The sequence below is a fragment of the Stegodyphus dumicola genome, chromosome 4 (assembly GCF_044657685.1).
Source record: "Stegodyphus dumicola isolate Sdum_Otavi_A_Nest chromosome 4, ASM4465768v1".
In the NCBI taxonomy this organism is placed as follows: domain Eukaryota; kingdom Metazoa; phylum Arthropoda; class Arachnida; order Araneae; family Eresidae; genus Stegodyphus; species Stegodyphus dumicola.
The window spans coordinates 79,126,528-79,146,585 of NC_140771.1; the positions used below are offsets into that span (position 1 = coordinate 79,126,528).

At 32.7% G+C, this 20,058-nt stretch overlaps 1 protein-coding gene across 1 annotated transcript in view; it reads left to right on the forward strand.

The window, feature by feature from the left end:
• LOC118202179 (O-acyltransferase like protein-like) overlaps nt 1–20,058 on the forward strand; it is a 151,497-nt gene that overhangs the window by 87,042 nt on the left and 44,397 nt on the right. Inside the window, exons 4-5 of the mRNA XM_035374331.2 lie at nt 4,171–4,285; nt 18,629–18,716. Of these exons, the coding sequence (XP_035230222.2) occupies nt 4,171–4,285; nt 18,629–18,716 (203 nt within the window). The remainder of the gene's footprint in view (nt 1–4,170; nt 4,286–18,628; nt 18,717–20,058) is intronic.

A 20,058-nucleotide genomic window follows, 5' to 3' on the forward strand; every position in this document is an offset into this window, starting at 1 on the left:
AATCTTGCCTTTTTCCTTTTTAATTTTAACAATGGTTCTGCAATAGCTGCAAAATCTTTTATAAAGGACCTATAATATGAACAAAGTCCTAGAAAAGAACGGAGCTTCTTCGCCGTGTTTGGAGTCGGATACTTTTTTACAGCGATTATTTTGATTCGTCTGTCTCGATTCCTTTCTGAGATATTTTGTAATCTAAATATTTTAATTCAGGGGCTGCAAATTTGCACTTTTCGACATTAACTTTTAGACCGGCCTCATTTAATAAAGAAAACACCTGTCTTAAATCCTGTACATGTTGGTCGAGATTATCACTAGTAATAATGATATCGTCTAAATAGATAAATGTGGACTTTCCAAGAACAGGCCTTAACACAATATCCATACATCGCTGAAATGTTGCCGGTGCCACTGAAAGGCCAAACGGCATACGCAGGAATGCATAAGTGCCAGACTTGGTTATAAAAGCAGTCTTAGGCACGTCCTCAGGCCTAAACCCTATTTGAAAATAACCAGTCGTTAAGTCTAAAGTTGTCATATATTTGGTGGATGTTATGTTCCTTAGAATTTCTTCAATAATAGGTAACGGATATACCGGATATTTAGTTATGGAGTTTAATTTACGGTAGTCAATTGCGAATCTCCACCTTTTTGGATGTGTCAATGGATAATCATTATTTTTCTTACATAAAACCACCGGGCTAGCATAACTACTTGAGATGGGCGTTATGATCTTTTTACGTAGCATATCGGTAATATGCCATTCTATAATTTTTTCCTTATTCTTATCATACCGGTATGCTTTGTGGTGAACTGGCATTGAATCTCCGGTGTCAATACTATGGTTAGTAACCTGAGTAAATCCTGGAATATCACTAAATAAAGAAGCAAATTCACTTACCACTTGTCGGATTCTTCGTTGCTCTTCATTAGGCAGGTGGTCAAGGTTTAACATCGGAGGTTCAGCCTTTTCTTCACGAACTGGTTTCATCGTCAGCTTAAGGGACGCTTCATTAAAATCCAGCGTTGCTTGTGCCTCTGAAAGAAAATCTATTCCTAAGATAATATGTGCTTGCAGATTCTTTACTATGAAAAGCATAACCTTTACTTGTACGTCCTTGATACGGACATACAGCGGTAATTTACCTATACACTTACATCTTTCTCCTTGCGCCGCTAACACTGTCGTATTATCCGAATTATATATGCGGTATTTCCGAAAATACTTCCTAAAAAAATCTTCTGCCACACAGGAACACTGCGCGCCTGTATCCAGGAGTGCGGTGGCAGGGATATTATTCACCAACACTTCAATCTTCGGAAGAGTCAAATTTTTCACCATTACTGTATTTAACTTGAAGGAAAAGGGTTTTTCGTGGCCTTCGGATTTCCGCACCCTCCCGTCAGCAGAAATCCGTTTTAGTTTAAATTATTTTTCATTTCCGTGCTTTCCTTCTTTTTCCACTGGCCTTGAGACTTTTTTCCTGGGTTGCTATTGAACTGTCGACGTTCGCCGGCTGTTTTTGAATGCTCGGGTTTCCTTGCCCACTGATTCGCTTTGCTTCCGTAGCCGTGTGCTTGAGTTTGCTGTAGTCTTGGCGTACCAAATTGGTTTCGCTGTTGATATTGGCGTCTTCTTTCGACGTCCGCCGTTCTTCTACTTTCAAACTGGATTGCTAGCTCAAATAACTTTTCCAGTGTAGTCGGATTTCTTAATTCAATAAAGTCTTGCACTTGGGGCAGTAACCTCGGCAAAATCACTTGAATTATCTCAGGATCCGGACGGTTTCCATACAAGAGTTTGAAGACGTGAATTATTCTTAAAATAAAGCTTGAGAGATTTTCGATTCTTTGTTGATACATGCTGAAAATTTCCGTTTCTAATTTCGCACGATCCCTTACAACAGGGAAGGCTTTTAGTAGGGCAGTCTTGAAATTTTCGTAAGTATATGTGGGACTTCCTGCTTGAGAGACCCAAGAGACTTCTGCCTATACATTTGAACCAATTAAGCGCTTGGCCCCTCAAAGCGCTGGTAGCTAAGGTAACTTTTTGAAATTCGTGCACGTGGTAGAGCATGAAGTGGTCATCCAATTTTTCCAAAAAACTGGTTACCGGTGAGTTTCCATTAAATGTTGCTTCTGGTTTCATCGAAGCGCGCATGGTCTGGACGATGTAACCAAATCCTTCCAGGGCGGCAGCTGGCATTTCTGGATTCTGAGCCGCTTCTGCAGGCAGCACAGGTTCTTCTTGAAACTCGGCCATGGTTATTCTTCTTCGTTGGGCGCCACTATCAGGTTCAATGTTCCGTCTTACTTTCTTTGGGAACATGCAAGGACCTGACTCGGAACAGAGAGCTTACTAAAGCTATGTTCAATAACTGTGGGAAGTAGACAGGATACACAAGAAGGGTATAAAAAACCCTTTATTGTTCACTCTTTACAATAGTTTCCGTACTTCGGAATACAGAGACCAACTACTTGTGGTCTGAACGTAAGAATATAAAAATATAACTAAACTCTAACTTAAATTTGGAATAATCAACAAGGGCCTACGTGTAAGATTGGCCGGATATTAAACAGGAAGCCGTATGTAGTACAGAGAACTGTTAACCCTACAATACGTTTAAAATTATCACGAGGATTAAACCTCTGGCCTGGAAGGCAACTAGCAACTGAGTAAAACTTCTAAGGTAAGCGGCCTGCTTCGACTAACTCCTTCCTCTCTCTCGCTTGGCAAAAAGCCACAACTTAAGTACTTGGCGTTCGCCAGACAAATTTTGCATAAATAAGTTAACGCTTTTAATTCCGGCCGGAAGTAGAAAATAAGAAGTGATAGTAAAGATTTAAAATAAAATAAACGTTAGTAAAACTTAAGATCCTTACAACTCAAACATGAATATTTTCGTCATTTTAAACACTTCTGTGATTGGGAGTATATTTTTACGACCAACGATTGCAAAAATAAGGACCGAGTAAGGACTTTTTAATTCAATTTAAAATCTGTTTTGGACTCAAAAAAGTAGTCAAAATGTATTCGGGAATGGTCAGAATGTATATTTCAGCTGAAATCTGATAACCGAAATTTTTTGCGATTGCAATACTTCCTTTACTTCGCATAAGAAAGTAAAAATTAACTTTTAGTTAAAATAAAAAAGTATAATTTTTTGGATCCTTATATTTATATTTATGAAAATTTTGTACTCCTTTTTAAAAATACGATACAAAACGTTTGACTTCCATGTGACGAAATTGAATGAGATGTTTAACTTTGCCATTCCTCGTGTTATTTTAAATTTGCGTTGAGGGACTGGTTAATAAATAAATTAGGATAATTCAGTTTTGATTTCTTCTCCTTAAATGCCTTTCAAAGATGTTTTTTCTGCTTTACTAATGTCTTTAATATATAATTTATTACATTTTTTATCCCGAAAGAAGTTTTGTACAGTTAATTATAAGTTTTCCAAGCTTAAATTTGCATTATTAATATTCTCATGAAGTTTTATTACTTTAGAATTATAATCTGGTAATCACAAATATTCATTAAAATACAAGTATTTTTTAATTTTAAATAATAAAAAAAATATTACGAGTTGGTGTGTGTCAATACAAAAGCCTACAGGTATTTTCTCGAACACGTATTCTGTAGGATTCTGTGAATAAGATCTCATTTTAGAAAAGAAATGTAGTGATGCATATTTTTCGCAATAAACACCTACTCTCTTAACATCCTAAATGTTTTTTCTAAACCTTTTTGTTTTAGTTACGCAAAAATTCAAACATTTCACTTATACGGCCTCTGAATTTGATGTTCGATTCTAATACCGAATATCTCTGTCAATTTTTATCGTACGGTTGTCATACGATTTGTGTTTCATTTTTTGCAACGAGTATAAAAATTTTACAAGTAACAGGACCGGAAGATGGTGTAAAAAATTAGATTTCAAAATTAGATTTTTAAATTTTAAAAATGCCAAAAAGGGAATACGTGCATCCTTTGAAACAGTTTTGTAATTGGAAGTATATTTATACCACCATCGGTTGTGAAATTAAAGGCCGGGTAACGGTTTTGTCGACACTGTACATTTCTTAAGTTTGGAAAATTTTTTTACAACCAAAATCAACTGATAAAAAAAAATGTGTTGTGCTAACTAATGTCCAGATTCATAATTGTAGGTTATCCGCCAAGCCGCACGTCAAGCACATGCCTTTTACTTCCTGACATACCGTATGGATATCTGTGTACCCTCAACATGTACCCAAGAAGATGTCAACAACATGGCCCAATTTGGTAAGTCACACGTACAAAATGCTAACAAAATTATAGCGCAATTTACCATTTTTAAAATCGAATATTTTGATTCAATATAAAGCTTTAAATTTAAGACGAGAATGTGCACGAACTACTTGAATAGTGGTGAGTGAGTAAATGGATATAACCCATTCTCCGATTATCCTCATTGGTTACATCGCGGTTGGAAACGTCGCAGAAGAAACATTATAATGGGAAAACGTCATCATACAAAACATCGTGAAAGAAACGAAAGCAAGGAGAAAATATCACAGTTCTAAAACATCGCGGTATGAAACATCGAGGTATAAAATGCAGAAGTACGAAAACTGTGTAGTTTTAAAACGTCGTTGTACAAAATATCGTGGTATAAAACACTGAAACATCATCATATGGTGGTAAAAAAGCAAATATGCTCTTTCTGACTATGAAACTTTTAAGTAAATTTTCAGATAGGTGAGCACAAGCAGAACTAAATAATACTTGTACCTCTATACTTGTATTAACTAGTAAGATTTAACTGGAAAAGGAAGAACGAGACCTGAAATCAATTCCAGCATTCAAAATCTGGAAATTAGTAAAAAATTGATGTTATATGTGTAGAGACATTAGGATATTTAATGTCAGGAAACGTGAAAAATGTTCAGTGTCCTCGCCTGGTCTCGAATACGCTTCGCGTATGCTTACAATTACACTACGAAGGCATGCGAAAAGGAGGGAGAAAGTACCTTATATGAATATAGCCCCCCTTTTAAAGGACGCCTGGGGATTAAAGGATCCAGTCGTCAAATTCTCGTAGTGATGAATTATCGTCCACTTCCTTCTAGCTGAGGCACCACTTGTAGAGTCATTAAGATTTTTTATGTTAAAAAATGTGAAAAATGTGCAGTGTCCTCGCCGGGACTCGAACCCTGAACCTCTCGAATACGCGTCGAGTATGCTTCCATTTACACCACAAAAGCCTGCGGAAAAGAGGGAGAAAGTACCTTATGTATGCAGCAGTTAATAGAATTTCGAATTATGTCTATTCACTTTTCTAATTTACTTTATGCTTTATTTTTTCATTTAAATCTACTAATACGGTTTTATAAGAGTGGTTACTTAAATAATGACTTTTATTAGTTAGCAATATAAGTTTAAAATTTTATTCATTGCTATGCGTAGCATTAATTTTTAATAATTTCCGAATTTTCAATGCTTATGTTTATGCCTTTTTTGAATTTTGAGCAAAACATTATTGGCTAATACAAAAATGCGAAATATTAGGGGTAGAAATATTACTTGCTGTTTCCTCGGCTAACAAATCATTATTGAAAATTTACTTAAAATTTCTATAGTCAGAAAATGCATGGCTGCGATGTTATCGTGTAATGATTTGTAATTGGTTTATTATCTCGCGATATTTTGAACTACGATGTTTATGACTGTTGAACGTTTTGCACCGCTTTACTGTCCTTCACAATGCAATGTTTTCTCCTTGCTTTCATTTCTTCCACGATGTTTGTACGATGATAGTTTACCTATGCATTATTTTCTCCGTGATGCTTTCTTCAACGATGATTTTGGCAGACATATGTTCATTTTGTGGAATGTTCATTCGCATAGATTACTACAGCTATAATTTTAAACCGTCCCTGAGCCCCTTACGAAATCGCGTAACGTCGTAAAAAATTTTTGAGAATACAGAAATTTACTAATTTTTGAATAAAAATATTTTATAAATATTAAATTAAAAAATATTTATAACTTATAATTAAAAAAAAGATGAAACTGTTATACACTATGTATGCAGATCAGTCTCACAAATTTGTAAGCTCAGTTTGGCGTGAGTTTTCCTTATCTTCCATTGCAGATGGAAAATTCAGCTGTTCTTCACATTCTTCAGTATCTGTATTTTGATTTTATAACAAGTCCAAGTTTCAAGGAGCTGTTTAAGGTGTCTTCAAAATTCTTTAAAGAGGCCTTCTTCTTCTTCAGGACGGTCCCGAAGTGTTTTCTTGAAATCACTGCATAATAAGCTGTCCCTTTACCTTACCTTACTGAGGTGCTACTTGCTTGCCTATGACTTCGACCATTTCCCGATTCTAATTAAATACATTTTCGCTTTAAGAAATGTCTTCTTAGTCTAATTTCCCGTTCTCCAGGAGATCTTCAGTTGCTGTAGTTATTGTGTTTCCATGATTTTCACCAGAAGTAAATTCGAATTGATCTTTCTCATGTTGTTGGTCAAGAACGATTATCAATCTTTTAGTAGTAGTATAATACTAATAAATAAATTTATTAGCGTTTAGTCGCGAACACTATGATTAATTATTGCTGCGAACTAATCCACAATATCATTTAAATTCTGAGAGCATATGTAAATAAAGTGCAAGCATCTAAATCCATTAATATGTAATATAATTAATATATTTTATATAGAATATTAATATATATATATATATATATATATATATATATATATATATTAATATATATATATATATATATATATATATATATAAATTAATATATAATATTCCAAAATATTAATCCTAAAAAGTTTTATAAAATATTTCTAAGACTACATTAATTTGCATTAGTGAACACTCAATTCGTTGTTCGTCATTCATATAGGCATGGGTATAGTAATGTAAAACCAAAAGTATTAAATCAAATGTAGTGAATTACTAAAAACTTTTAACGAAAGGAAATTTGAGAAATTTAAAAAACAAGTTGACAAAGAATCAAAATAATAATTAAATGTAAATTGCCAATGTAAAAAAAGAGTAGAAAACCAAAGTAATTTAAAAACCTTTGCCTATTTGAAAACTTCCCAGACACGAATTATGCATGTAAAACTAAAATAAACTATATACAATCTAAAAAAAATACAGAAATAATACTAAAAAGGCAAGTAAATATTAAGTTTTAATTTTACTTACGAAACTATATTTGTATTTTGAAGAGTGGAGCAGCATTTGCTAAACTAAGTGAGATTGAGTAGTTTGTTTCTGCTAATTGTCTAAATAGAGGGCGATAATATAAGGTAAAGTTAAGTGTTAAGCTGCTACCTGTTAGATCTATTGTAAAAACCTATTCTCTAAACTCTTAAGTAGTGTAAAATGTGTTCTGTGTGCAAAAATGTTGTTAACTGTGAAGCATTGTAAAAATGTGTAAAACAAAATTAAAAAAATGCTGACTGTTACGGTTATGTGAAAATAGAGTTGTAAACTATTAAGGATTGTAAAAAATCAAAAATGATTTTGAAATAAAGTTCAAAATAATTATTTAAATTTAATTTAACTTTGCTATTTATTCTTATATATATATTAATAGCCCCAGATGCAACATTTCAACTTTTTACGGTTAATCGTTTTTGAGTTATGAGAGGTACATGTATGCATACATACAGATGTCGCAAAGAAATTCATTTTGATTCCATTTTAAATCCATTTTATGATATATTTTGAAAAAAAAAAAAATGAGTCGTTTACTCTGTCCATTCGTACAGACATCACGCAGAAATATCATTCAAATAGAATTCTGGAACGATCAAAGTAGATATTTCAGTTGAAATACTATACCCGGAACTTTTTGCGATTACAATACTTGTGATGCCACTATGCCATAAAATCATACCATGTAGTGAACTTTTGCAAAGGCAAGGGCGGATCATCTTCTCTTGTGGATTGCTTTCACGCCAAAAACGATAGAACGCGCGATGTCCACGTTGTGTATTCACAAAAGAAAATTTATTTTATGAAGTCTCGTGTTCTTTGGTAGCATCAAATGTACGAAAAACCTTAAACTTCTAAAACCTTAAGTGAATTATCAAGCGTATCTTTTAAAGTAACACATAGACTGAGAAAGCCCGTAAAAGATCCTTTTATTAATTCAAGTGCAAGTTTAACAGACGGCACCACTCTTGCTTAAAAAGGGCCAGCATTTATGGCTTAGATCAAAAATCATGAATTTGACTTAACTTAATAAATGTAATAATGTTAGAGCAACGGCTACACACATAGAGAAACGCTTAAGTTGGAGCTGAGACGAAGTCGAAGTGACAAGCCTAATGGCGAGAATAACGCAACGCCGCAGAATACAGCTCTCAAGAGAATGAAATTAGCAACACAGGCGATACGCGCTCTAATTCTATCCTCTAACACCTTCCTTTAAATACCACCTCCTTTCTAGCTCATTTGAATACACGCGAGCTAGAAATTTATTTCCGGCAGGAAAAGGGGAAATCAAAAGGATAGAAAAGTAAATTAACATAAAATAACTGATTAGTGAAACTAAATGAATCCTTACAATGTTCATAAAATTATAATAATAACTAAATGTTCTAGAAGCGTGTGTTTAGCCAGGATGAATTGTCACAGCATACTAAACACAACACAATTAGTGAGAGAAATAACATTTAAAACATGGTTGCCATTTAGTTTAAAAATCGTATCATTCTTACTGGAATACCCCTTGTATTATGATTTTATAAAACTGGATGTTATATTTTGTTGGCCTTAAGCAACAATGATAAATTTGAGAAAAAAAAAGCATTCTTTCGAGAAAAACGCGAAATCATAATATCTGCTCTAAAATTCTACCGTATTCATTTTACAGAATATGCAAATTTTCGTTCCCTCTTAATGTACAGTATCGGAAATTGAAATCAAAATGGATATAAATGAAAATAAGAATATGCAGATTCTTGGTTTGGGCTTGGTGCTGATGACTTATAAACCAATCAATACTAACAGATTATGAGATTAAATTTTGTGTTTAACTGACCTATATTTTAATGCCTTACATTACGCACACACAGGATCCTTCAGCATTAAAAACTCTTCATTGATATTCACAGAGAGCAAAATTGACTTATTTTTGTATGTCATTTAAAAACTGACATTTTCGTGTACATCGTAAATCTAATCAACCTCCAGGGTAATTCCAAGTCAAAGGCTCTGGTTTCGAATTTTAAAGAAGTTTTTGAAAAAAAAAAATAAGAGAAGTATTTTGTCAAAACTACTTTGTTGTTTATTTTTACGAAAGTTTCTCCACGTAGGTCATACTTTCCTTTCTATATATAGCTCAAATGTGCTTTGCGGTACATCAATATTAAAATCCAGGGAGTAAGTCTTTCACCTCGGGTATAGTTCACATTTAAAGATTTTAAAGACCTGTTCGTTGCCTAAATGGGAAATAAATTAGCTGCTATATAGCGATAAATTTCCTAAATAAATATTAAAATCTAATTCTGACAAGCGATTTTTGGAATTAAAAGTTTTTAAACAACCATTTCTGCTGAAACTTTTCCAAACTACTGAATCCTTAGCTAACTGAAAACGAAAGCAATCAAAAGTTTAACAATTATATTATACAAAGAAATGTAATTACATATTTTTTAAGCTTCAGACCATCCTTTATTCTACTTTATTTCCTTCGCAGATGAACGAACGTAGCTGGAGGACATCCGCCCTTCCGCATTTCCCTAAAATAGAAGCTTATTTTAGTCTTTCTACGAGAGCATATCTCATTTGATGCACGTAAGCTTCAAATTATGTTCCATAATCAGTTGACCCAACAATCAACCTATTTCACCAGACTTCATATTGTGATGAAAATCATTTCCTCTTAATGTATCTTGATTTTGTTAAGGAAAGCTATCTAGAACAAAACTCATTTATGGTAATGAAGAATTTAAAATGAAAGTCCGCAAACTCGTTAGTGCCGTTAAGAATAAGTATCCTTAAGTTTATTGTAACTTTGATACTAAAAACTATTCTTAAAATATGGCCACCTCATGGTCTTTCATGCAAAGGTAATTTTTTAATTTCAGGAAATTATACCTTGAAGGCAATCATTTTCACATAAAAGATATTTAGAATTAGCCAAAAATATTTGTTCACGTCTCAAATGAAAATACAAGCATTATTCTAATAATAAATGAAATGATTTTAAAACGAAATGGCAAGTACGCTTAAAATATTATTACAGTCCCTAACTTTTATTTGTGCTTAGTGTGTGTTAGTATGTGTTTAGTACATGCGTTTCAAGAGTGTTAATTTGGGGCAATCCACGAAAGATGTATAGAAAACCCTTGCATTCGTATAGAAAACCCTTGCATGTAGTTTACGTCAAAGTAGCAACATCGGATAATTTTTTTTTTTTTTTTTACATCGAGGAAGTAGAGTAGTCTACGATGATAGGTAAGCTATACTGAATGATGGTAACAATTTTTGTGGCCGACATGAAGTACGTTGATTTGAGGGACATATAATTCCAGCAAGACAGTACCACATGTCACACTGCCAATGCCAGCATCGATGTATTGCAAAAATAGTTCGGTGAAATGAAACTGTTATTTGCTATTTCACGAAATGCAACTAACGATTTAATTCCTTTAGATTCAGGTAGAAGAAGGATTGACAGACACGGGATGAAAGCAGTTTCCAACAATGGTAGCTTTCGAAAAGATAACAGTTTTTCGAACTAAAACTTCTTTTTAAAGTAGAAAACTTGCTCCGAAAACATTATTTCAAAACGGTGAATATTTTTATCCAAAACTGGGACTGTCTCGGAAAAATGAGATGCCTGGCAACATTATATCATGCCGCCTGTTCTGGGGCCCCTTTAGATGACGCGTTCTCATTTTTGTCTGCAGTCTTCACAAACTAAATTTATTACACATGACCTGCAATGCACTAACTCCTAATTTACTTGCTGATAATATGGAGCTTTTAGATGCATTAAACGTTTCAGAGACCTAAATCCCATTCACTATAGCTTAGGTTTACTCAGAAATGACATGAAACGTAATTTAATAAAAAAAACTTCAACAAAGAAATATCTATGAATTTAAGAAAAAGAAACAAAGAGCATAAATAAACACCTAACCGGCAAGTTTCTTTAAAACTACTCATTCAAAATAAGCATGCTATCTTTATTTGTTACAGTTATTCATGCGTATTTATACAATACAATAAAATACAACAAAAAGAAATACTATGTATCCCTTAATGTTGTGTATTTTACTGACATAAAATACTAGCATAATTTTTATAATAAACTATGTGCAAACACAAAATTAACATTTTTTATTTTATCACATATTTTAAGCAGCAAATTTCACATAAATTGGCATACAATTTAAGTAATTTTAATATTAAAAATTCCACTTTTCATGTATATTTTAAATAAATATGTGGTCACATATATTAAGTAATACATCAAAATTTTAAAAACTAAAATAGACGGTGATAAGTTTAAGTTCTAAGTGAAGTAAAAAATAAATGAAATAAATTTAAGAAAAATTAGTATTCTATGATTGAGAAAAGGAATGCCTTCTTTGGAGGTCTTTTTAAGGAGAAGTGGCTCGTATCTATGTTACACATGGGGAAAATTACGAAAACGCCTTCCAACTACACTACGACTGGAGGTGGAATCGAACTATCCGGATTTAGCGACTGTCTGGTATTTGTCACTTCCCGTCTGGTATGCCAGTTTACAGAGCGCTGTCTCGTTCAGCTCCGTCAATCACGTTTTCCTGTCAGAGTTTTGGAACGCTTTAGAAACTAATATTTTTTGTACAGAATGGCGTTATATTCATAGGATTTCAGATATATGTAGATCTGACTTTCCACATGTATCTTCTACTCGAAATAAGACAAAGATGCTCACATGCACTTGAAATTTAATTATATAAACATGAGAAGAAAGATATATTCTTGGTTTTCAGGCTTCCTGACGGCTCTTTAAATGAGCACGTGTTATTTATTAATAAATACTATGGGAAATGTTTTTTCGCTAGAGCGTTTGCAGTCCAGCTTCTAATTGAGAATTATATCTTGTGTATGTAAAAGTTTCTGTTTTGAGTGATGCAATGTCAAAGCATCGAACATTTTTAACAAATTATATGAATTATCCGCTCATAATATGTAACTTGTCGGTTACAAAAGAAACAATGTCTGAAATGGCTATGCTTCGTTTGTTCACGCTTCCCCAAGGAATCCTCCAAAAAGTCAAATGAGCTATTATAAATGGGAGGATTGTAGCATAAATTTCTAATATCATGTTGTCAAGTTTTTAAGAGGCTCAGCCCCTGTAGTAGGCATGTATTAAATATTCACATTAATGTGCACTTCATAATATGTCGAATCCACGTAGTATTTAGTGTTCTCATATGCGTATATGCCTGCATATTTCAGTGTATTGCATTCACGTGTATGTAACAGTAGTATAGTATAATTGTTTAATCTTATTTGCGTGTACTGTATTCACGTATTATCAGTGTATTGTATCCACGTGTATGTTACAATAGTATAATTGAATAGTTGTATAATCTAATTCACGTGTATTTTTGTGTACATGGTACTTACGTATCAGTGTCAATGTATATCAGTGTAAAGTATATTAGTGTGTCGCATTAATGTGCATTGGTGTATTGTGCCTATATTTTAGTGTATCGTGTATTAGTGTTTAGTATATACGTGTATAGTATATTAGTGTGTCGCATCTATGCGCATTGGTGTATTGTATCTATCTTTTAGTGTATAGTATATTAGTGTGAAACATTTATGTATATTGACGCATCGTGTCATTGGTTTATTGTGTCTATAAATATATTCTAGCATCATGTTGTCATGTTTCAAGATCTAAGAACATACAGAGTAACACCTGTAGTAGTACTGTGTATTATTAATATTTACACAAAAGTGTATTTTAAAATATATAGAATTTACGCAGTATCTATGTGTATCAATACTTAACTTTTTTATATATTGTAACTTAGCGTAAGTTTCTACCTATCTCGGTGTATTGTATCCACGTGTATGTTACAGTAGTGTAATAGAATAATTGTATTATCTTACCTATGTGTATTTTTGTGTACATGGTACTTATGTATTAGTGTCAATGTATACTAGTGTGTCGCATTTATGCGCACTGGTGTATTGTGTCTATCTTTTAGTGTATAGTATATTAGTGAATTATTGTATAGTATACTGGTGTATAGTATATTAGTGTATAGAATACTGGTGTATAGCGTATTAGTGTGTCACAATTATGTGTATTGGTGTATTGTGTCTATCTTTGAGTTTACAGTATCTTGCATTATGTGCATTGTGTTGCATTATGTACATTGACGCATTGTGCGATTACACGATCAGGTCTATTTGTAAACTACTATATTTATGTCAATTTAAAGTTTCAGCTACAGATAGTTGCAGGGTCCGGACAGCACCCGAGTAGTCATTGTAAGCCGTCCGGGTGTCCGGCCCTGCTGTCACCTGTCACCTGTTTGTAGGCAGGCATATCGACCAATATGCCTGCTGCCTGCTTTTAGAAAGCTTCTAGAAAAATTAATACTATCAAGACTACAATATCACCTGCATATTAACAAAATCATTCATCCACATTAGTTTAGCTTTATTATTAATAAATTAGTAGATCATGTTTTCCAGAAATTACTTCAAATATTACAAATAGATATAAATAAAATAAACATTCTTTAATAATCTCGTTAGACATTCAAGCAACTTTTGACTCTATACGTTGGACAGATACAATACAAATCCTTAAATTCATTAATTGTCCAAATAAAATATTCCTATTATTAAACGATTACTTCTATAACAAATCTCTGCAATATACATTAAATAGTGGAATCAAATTATATAAAATTACAAGAGGATGCCCACAAGGATCTTGTTTGGGTCCAGTTATTTGGAAATTTTACAGCAAATGAAATATTCAAAAATTTTTACAATATCCCTCATACGCACGTACAAATATATGCATATGATTTCCTACCAATAGCCGAAGGCAATAGTAGCAAGGATATAGAAGAAAACTCCAAACAATACCTACAAATCTTTAAACAATAAAGCAAATAAATTTCAGTTAAAAGTATCAATTCTGTAGAGTAAAGCTTTTTATATACCAAAACAGGGCACCAAGATAAAGAACCTTCGAAACAGAATTATCAAAATAGCCCAAGATAGAATAGCAATAGTAAATTCATTACTTTACCTAGGTATTATGCTTGATAAATAGACTTTCACGGCATCAACATATTAAATATATCAAAAATAAACTTCTAATATTATCAAACTCAATAAAAACAACCGCAGCAAGAACTTGGAGAATTTCTTCTCAATATCAGAAAATTTGGTATTCAAGAATAATAGAAAAGGTTCTTCTACATGGCGCATCTGCTTGGGGCATAGATCTAAATCAGCATGCAAAACGACAACTTACTTCAATGCAACGGCTTTTTCTGCTATCAATAACAAAAGCATATAAAACAACACCTACCAGTCCTCTACAAATCATTTCAGGTATTCCACCAATAACTCTGACTTTACAGAAAGAAACCGTTAAAACAAAAGTTTCACGCCTACGAGAAAAAAGTACCTATAATTCTAATATCTATCATCCAGCAAAATATGAAGAACTCAAACAAAATACAAACTTACATCCAAATCAGTTATATTCAAAAAATCCGATAGTAAATTCAAACATAGATCATTTTCAAATTCAAATTTTTACAGATTGATAAAAAATTCAGTATTTCAAACAGAACTATTGGCTATAAGAGAAGCAATAACATATTCAGAGCAATTCTCAATAACCAGTGTTATAATTTCTGACAGTGCCTCAAGTATTCAAGCAATAGCTGGCCATAGTCGCTCTCTTTTGGTTCAAGCTATACAATATTTACTCGCATATTTTCCAACTGGACAAAAACCTGAACTACATTGGAAACGTGCCCACGGAGGAACATTGGGCAACGAAATGTCAGATAGCTTGATAGAAGAGGTTGCAAATGTTACTACAACAGCAATAAACTATTTAACCAAATCCAATATCGCTTTTAAAATGAAGATTTGAATAAGACTTAATTTCTCAACTGAAACTCATGTGGTCACAAGATGGCAGACAAACGTTTTATGTTCCTACCAAAACCAACATGAAATTTAGTTACAACAAATAATGCAATAACATATTTTCTAGGACCCTTCATTTCATATCTTTTTCGTTTCGTTTTGCATCATACAGACAACTGCATATGTGGATCAACAGGAACAATAGATCACTACCTGTTTGAATGTGCAATCACTAAAGACCTTCACTTTCGTCCAATCACAAGTGAAAATGCCCAAGGTTCAAACAACTACTCAGAAGAAAACCTCTTCGCAAAAAACTTCAAAATTTAATGGAATATCTCATAGGAAATTGTGATAATCTAAAAGGAGCATAAATTAAAGCATCACAATTCCACATCAGCATTATTTCGACATAATTAGCATAACTTCAGTCAACAAATATGAAACTTAGCCCAGACTAACTATAAACTTTATCAGAGCTTCAATAGATGTACTTCAAATTAACTATTAACTTCAATAGATAAATAAACTTTAACAGACTTATGTACTGTAAACTTTTAGGAATAGTGAACTATTTATCAACTGTGAACTATTATTTACATTTGAAAATATCACCAAAATCCTATATTATTTCTTATGTATATACCCAAAATTTTGTATTAACGTACATTATGCATTCTATATTCTAGGTGAGTACGATCAAAATTTCTGTTAATTTGTATATGAAATTCTGTCAGTGTATGTCAAGTATATGAAAAAATTATGTATACATCAAAATAAAATTTTTATTGCAATATAAAATTTTAAATAAACGTGGTCCCACTGAATGAGCAATAAAGCTGAAAGTCTGCATGGCGGCACAGCTGCTCACCCAGTGGTCTCCTGTCTCCTGTATATAGATCCTCACTTTAAAATTTATCACACTAAAAATGAATTTTAAGCAAATTTTTGTTGTCAGTTGTATAATATCAAAAGTCACTAATAGGGAAGTAAATACTGAAAAGAAAAATTAATGTTCAAAATAAAAATATTTAAACAAAAAAGAAAAGTATACGAAGTATGTAAATAAAAAAATATATAAACCTAATATTTCATATATACTCTACTGAACATTAAACAACGCGTTCATCTCTCCGTAATTTGGGCTTAGTAGCGAAAACCCTCCGGCCCTGGAGAGACGCTCGCGAAAGAAACATTCAGCCAAAGCGGTATGTGAGCGTTTACTCAAGGTGTATTATTTTTTAATCTGACTTCTGCTGATCATTTGGTAGAAATAAAAATGTCGGTCCATTTTTTAACATACTTCTGTTATATGCCTCTTTTGTGCATTTAAAAATATTTTTCTTAAGTGAAATTTTCGATTTTTTATACCGTATATAGTATTCTGCATTAAGAAAAGTACAATTAATTGTTCAGTAAAAATGTTTGTAATCATTTGTATATAATATGAAAATTAAATTTTATAATAATTTGCTTTTGTCTAGTTTCGGACGTAAATAATGTTAGTAAGTTTAAACAAATTTATCTCAAAATGCAAATTTTTCATAAGCGTGGAACTGATGCCTTGTTAATTGCCAAGTATTATGGGTTTTGAAAATATAAGGTATTAAAGCACATATAAAGCAAAAATTCAGAATTCGTGACAATGAAATATTTCGAAATTCTCGAATGGCGAAGCCCATTTTTTTTTACTTCTGTAATTGATCAGGAAATTTTAAAAAATCATAAGTGGAATTGGAACGATACACGTATTCCGAAAACTCTGAAAAACATTTGAAGTCTTAGAGCAAGTCAAACAGCAACACATTACAAGTCTTAAAACATTTGCAAAGGATAGATCATGATTATTTCTCATCATTCCTCATCACATATGATGAAGTTAGCAGGTGGCTGATATTATGGACGGATAGGATCCTTAACTGGGAACGTAAACTCAAAGAAGTGTTTTCATTGGCAGAAGTCCTCATGATGTGGCTGCCGGGCCTTTACACAAAGTTAAGTGACTGGTGAGAGTGGCACCGCTATCACATTTGTTCTCGGTGCGTACTTCTTCGAAGAGGTCCCTTCCACAGATATGAAAAGGTCTTCTCACAAGATATAAAACAATGTTGCAGAATTCCAGAATTGCAGCATCGAAACATCGTTAATGACATTGCATGGACGCAAGATAGTGCTCCTCTGCATATTGCCACATGTGTTCGACAAGCGCTGACACTGCACTTTGAAAACACAGTATCTCACGTAATTTTGCAACTTCGTGGCCACCGCGATCTCCGACCTCACTCCGATGGATTTCCGGTTCTGGGGTTACGTGAAATATAAGATTTCCACATCAGATCCACGAAATTTGTCAATATTGAAGGATGCGAGAAAACGTGAATTTATACAGACTCCTCCTGTGATGTTACGTTTGTCATTGTTGTCACCAATCTCCCGTATGCGATGCGCTATCGTCTGCGATCATGGGCACGTTGAAAACTTGTAATTCAAAGAAAAGTTTTATTCCTTTTCTTCACTTGTGTTGCCAATGAGTGTGAGATTTTTGAAATAGTTTTTCCAATATTTTTAAAAATGAAACCGAAACTGAATTAATTTTATAAGTAGTGTCATACTTAACGATAATTCCGCCTTTAAAATTCATTTTTGGTTTAATTTAGAAGTCAAACAACAAAAATCAGCCTTATATTTTCAAATTTTCACAGGACCAGTTTCGATGGTTCTTACCGAACCATCATCCGCATCTCCAAAAGCGCAATACATTTGCGTTTTTGCAGCTGAGAATGATGGTTCGGTAAAACCATCGAAACTGGTCCTGTAAAAATTTGAAAATATAAGGCTGATTTTTGTTGTTTGACTTCTAAATTAATATTTATTCGGCGTGTTATTGTACCTTAATCCTTTTTGGTTTGTTTGTTTAGTCGATTATGGCAAAGCATACTACAGCACTCAATCTAAATAAATGAGATGATTTCGTGGAAGACTTTTGAACGGATAACTATAGTTAATTAGGTTAACTATAGCAAATCATACGAGGATGTCTTGGAGGAGGAATTTTAATTGGAATTGGCCCGAATCCACCTGATACATACCAAAAACTACGAAAATGATGTCAGATGATTTGTTTTTATTTGAACCTGGTTAAGACATTTAAAACTGATATACGGATTACTGAAGCAGCAGATGGAAGCTTTCATTTTTAAATAATGACATCTCGAAATAAGAGTTATGATTTTAAGTGTTTTCTGAAACCACGTCATGATAAAGCTGAATTTTATTCATAAATGTCTGTTTCAGACATGCTGCCTAGTTTCAAAATTGATCTAATTTTTTAAAATTTTACTTAATTTAATTCTGGCTTATTACATATAGAATTATATCTAAATTAAATATTATAGAAAAGCCTATTATTCCAATTCTTAATTTACTTACTAATCCATGACTACCTGTAATTAATTTGGTTTGTTATATTTATAAATAGCTGCCAAGTATATAGACATCGAAGTTGCAGTACCGAGATGTAGTGTCAAAGAAAACTTAGAACTGGATGAAAGTCAGGTGACAATAATGTGAGTTTAACTTCCATGTGTAATCATATTCCTTCCGCAATATTTATATTTCAGACAGAAATGAATCTGAAATTTGCTTTTAACATCTTTAAATTTTAGTTCTTTGTATAGTTTCATATATTCAAGTATGGCATGCAGTTAAATAGTATCACAAATTCGAAACATCTATAAGTTTATTCTATAATTTATTAACATCATAGCAACACATTGATTCTTAATACATTACTATCATTTTAAATATTCAGTATTTTGCACTGCCTATTTAGCAGGTGTTGAATGTAATGTAATATACGAATGTAATATACGCAACCCTCCTGGCCAATAATATTCGGCCTCAGAGTTAATGCAGCCCACCCAACACAGATTAAAAAGAGAAACGAACAATTAATAACAATAATTTTAAAAAAATGCTATTAAAATCATCAAATCAAAATTCCTAGTATTTCCTGGTATTATTCTACTTCCATTTAAGTAATTTGTCAAATCATTTGCAAATCTAAGCTCTTTCCCGTGGCAATAAAATTCCTTTAGTTTACAGTCATTTGTGTTAAATATTTAGCACATACATTTATAATGTATTTTAATTTATTACAATAACTTTGAACATTTTACGAATAAATATTTTTAACACAACACATTTGAAAGGAATATATATCCTCTTTTTTTTAACAAAGATGTATTCCATTAAGTAACAAATTATACATCATAGTTATATATACAATTCTATGTTAAACTATTAAATCTAATTACACCTCAAAATCTGTTTCAGAACTGTTCGTAGTCTGTGGGAACATTATATTCTAATTTTTTTATCAATATGAAGATTTCGCACATCCCCAAATTCAGGTATAAACAAAGAGCAAATTTGTCTAAAGGCGCTATTTATAGAACATGCGCATTTATTACAGATGTTTGGGCCATGAACACGGTTAAATGTTCCTTGCCAACTATTGTGCTAATTGTTGAATTCTCTGGGATGCCATTCTTAAGCTTTCGATGCAAAACCCTCAAGCCATTCATTTTCTAAGTCATTAATATTAACGAGGCATTGTCAGAGAAAAAAAAATATTCATATATCTGAAAAGCGGTAATTGGTTCGATGACTGGTTAAATGGTTATGGCAAAGTACCAGAAAGCCATCTCTTAGATTTTGTGGAGCACTTTATGCAGCTCGTAATCAACTTTGCACTAAAGAAAATCAATTAAACCCCCATGCAGTCAGCTCATTCTTCTCAAATCACGTGGTGTGTTAAAAAAAAAAGAATTCTACAGCTAACACAATAACTAGGAGTGGGGTTCTACGGGTTCGTAGTTTTGGCATGATTGATGACAATACTTGATG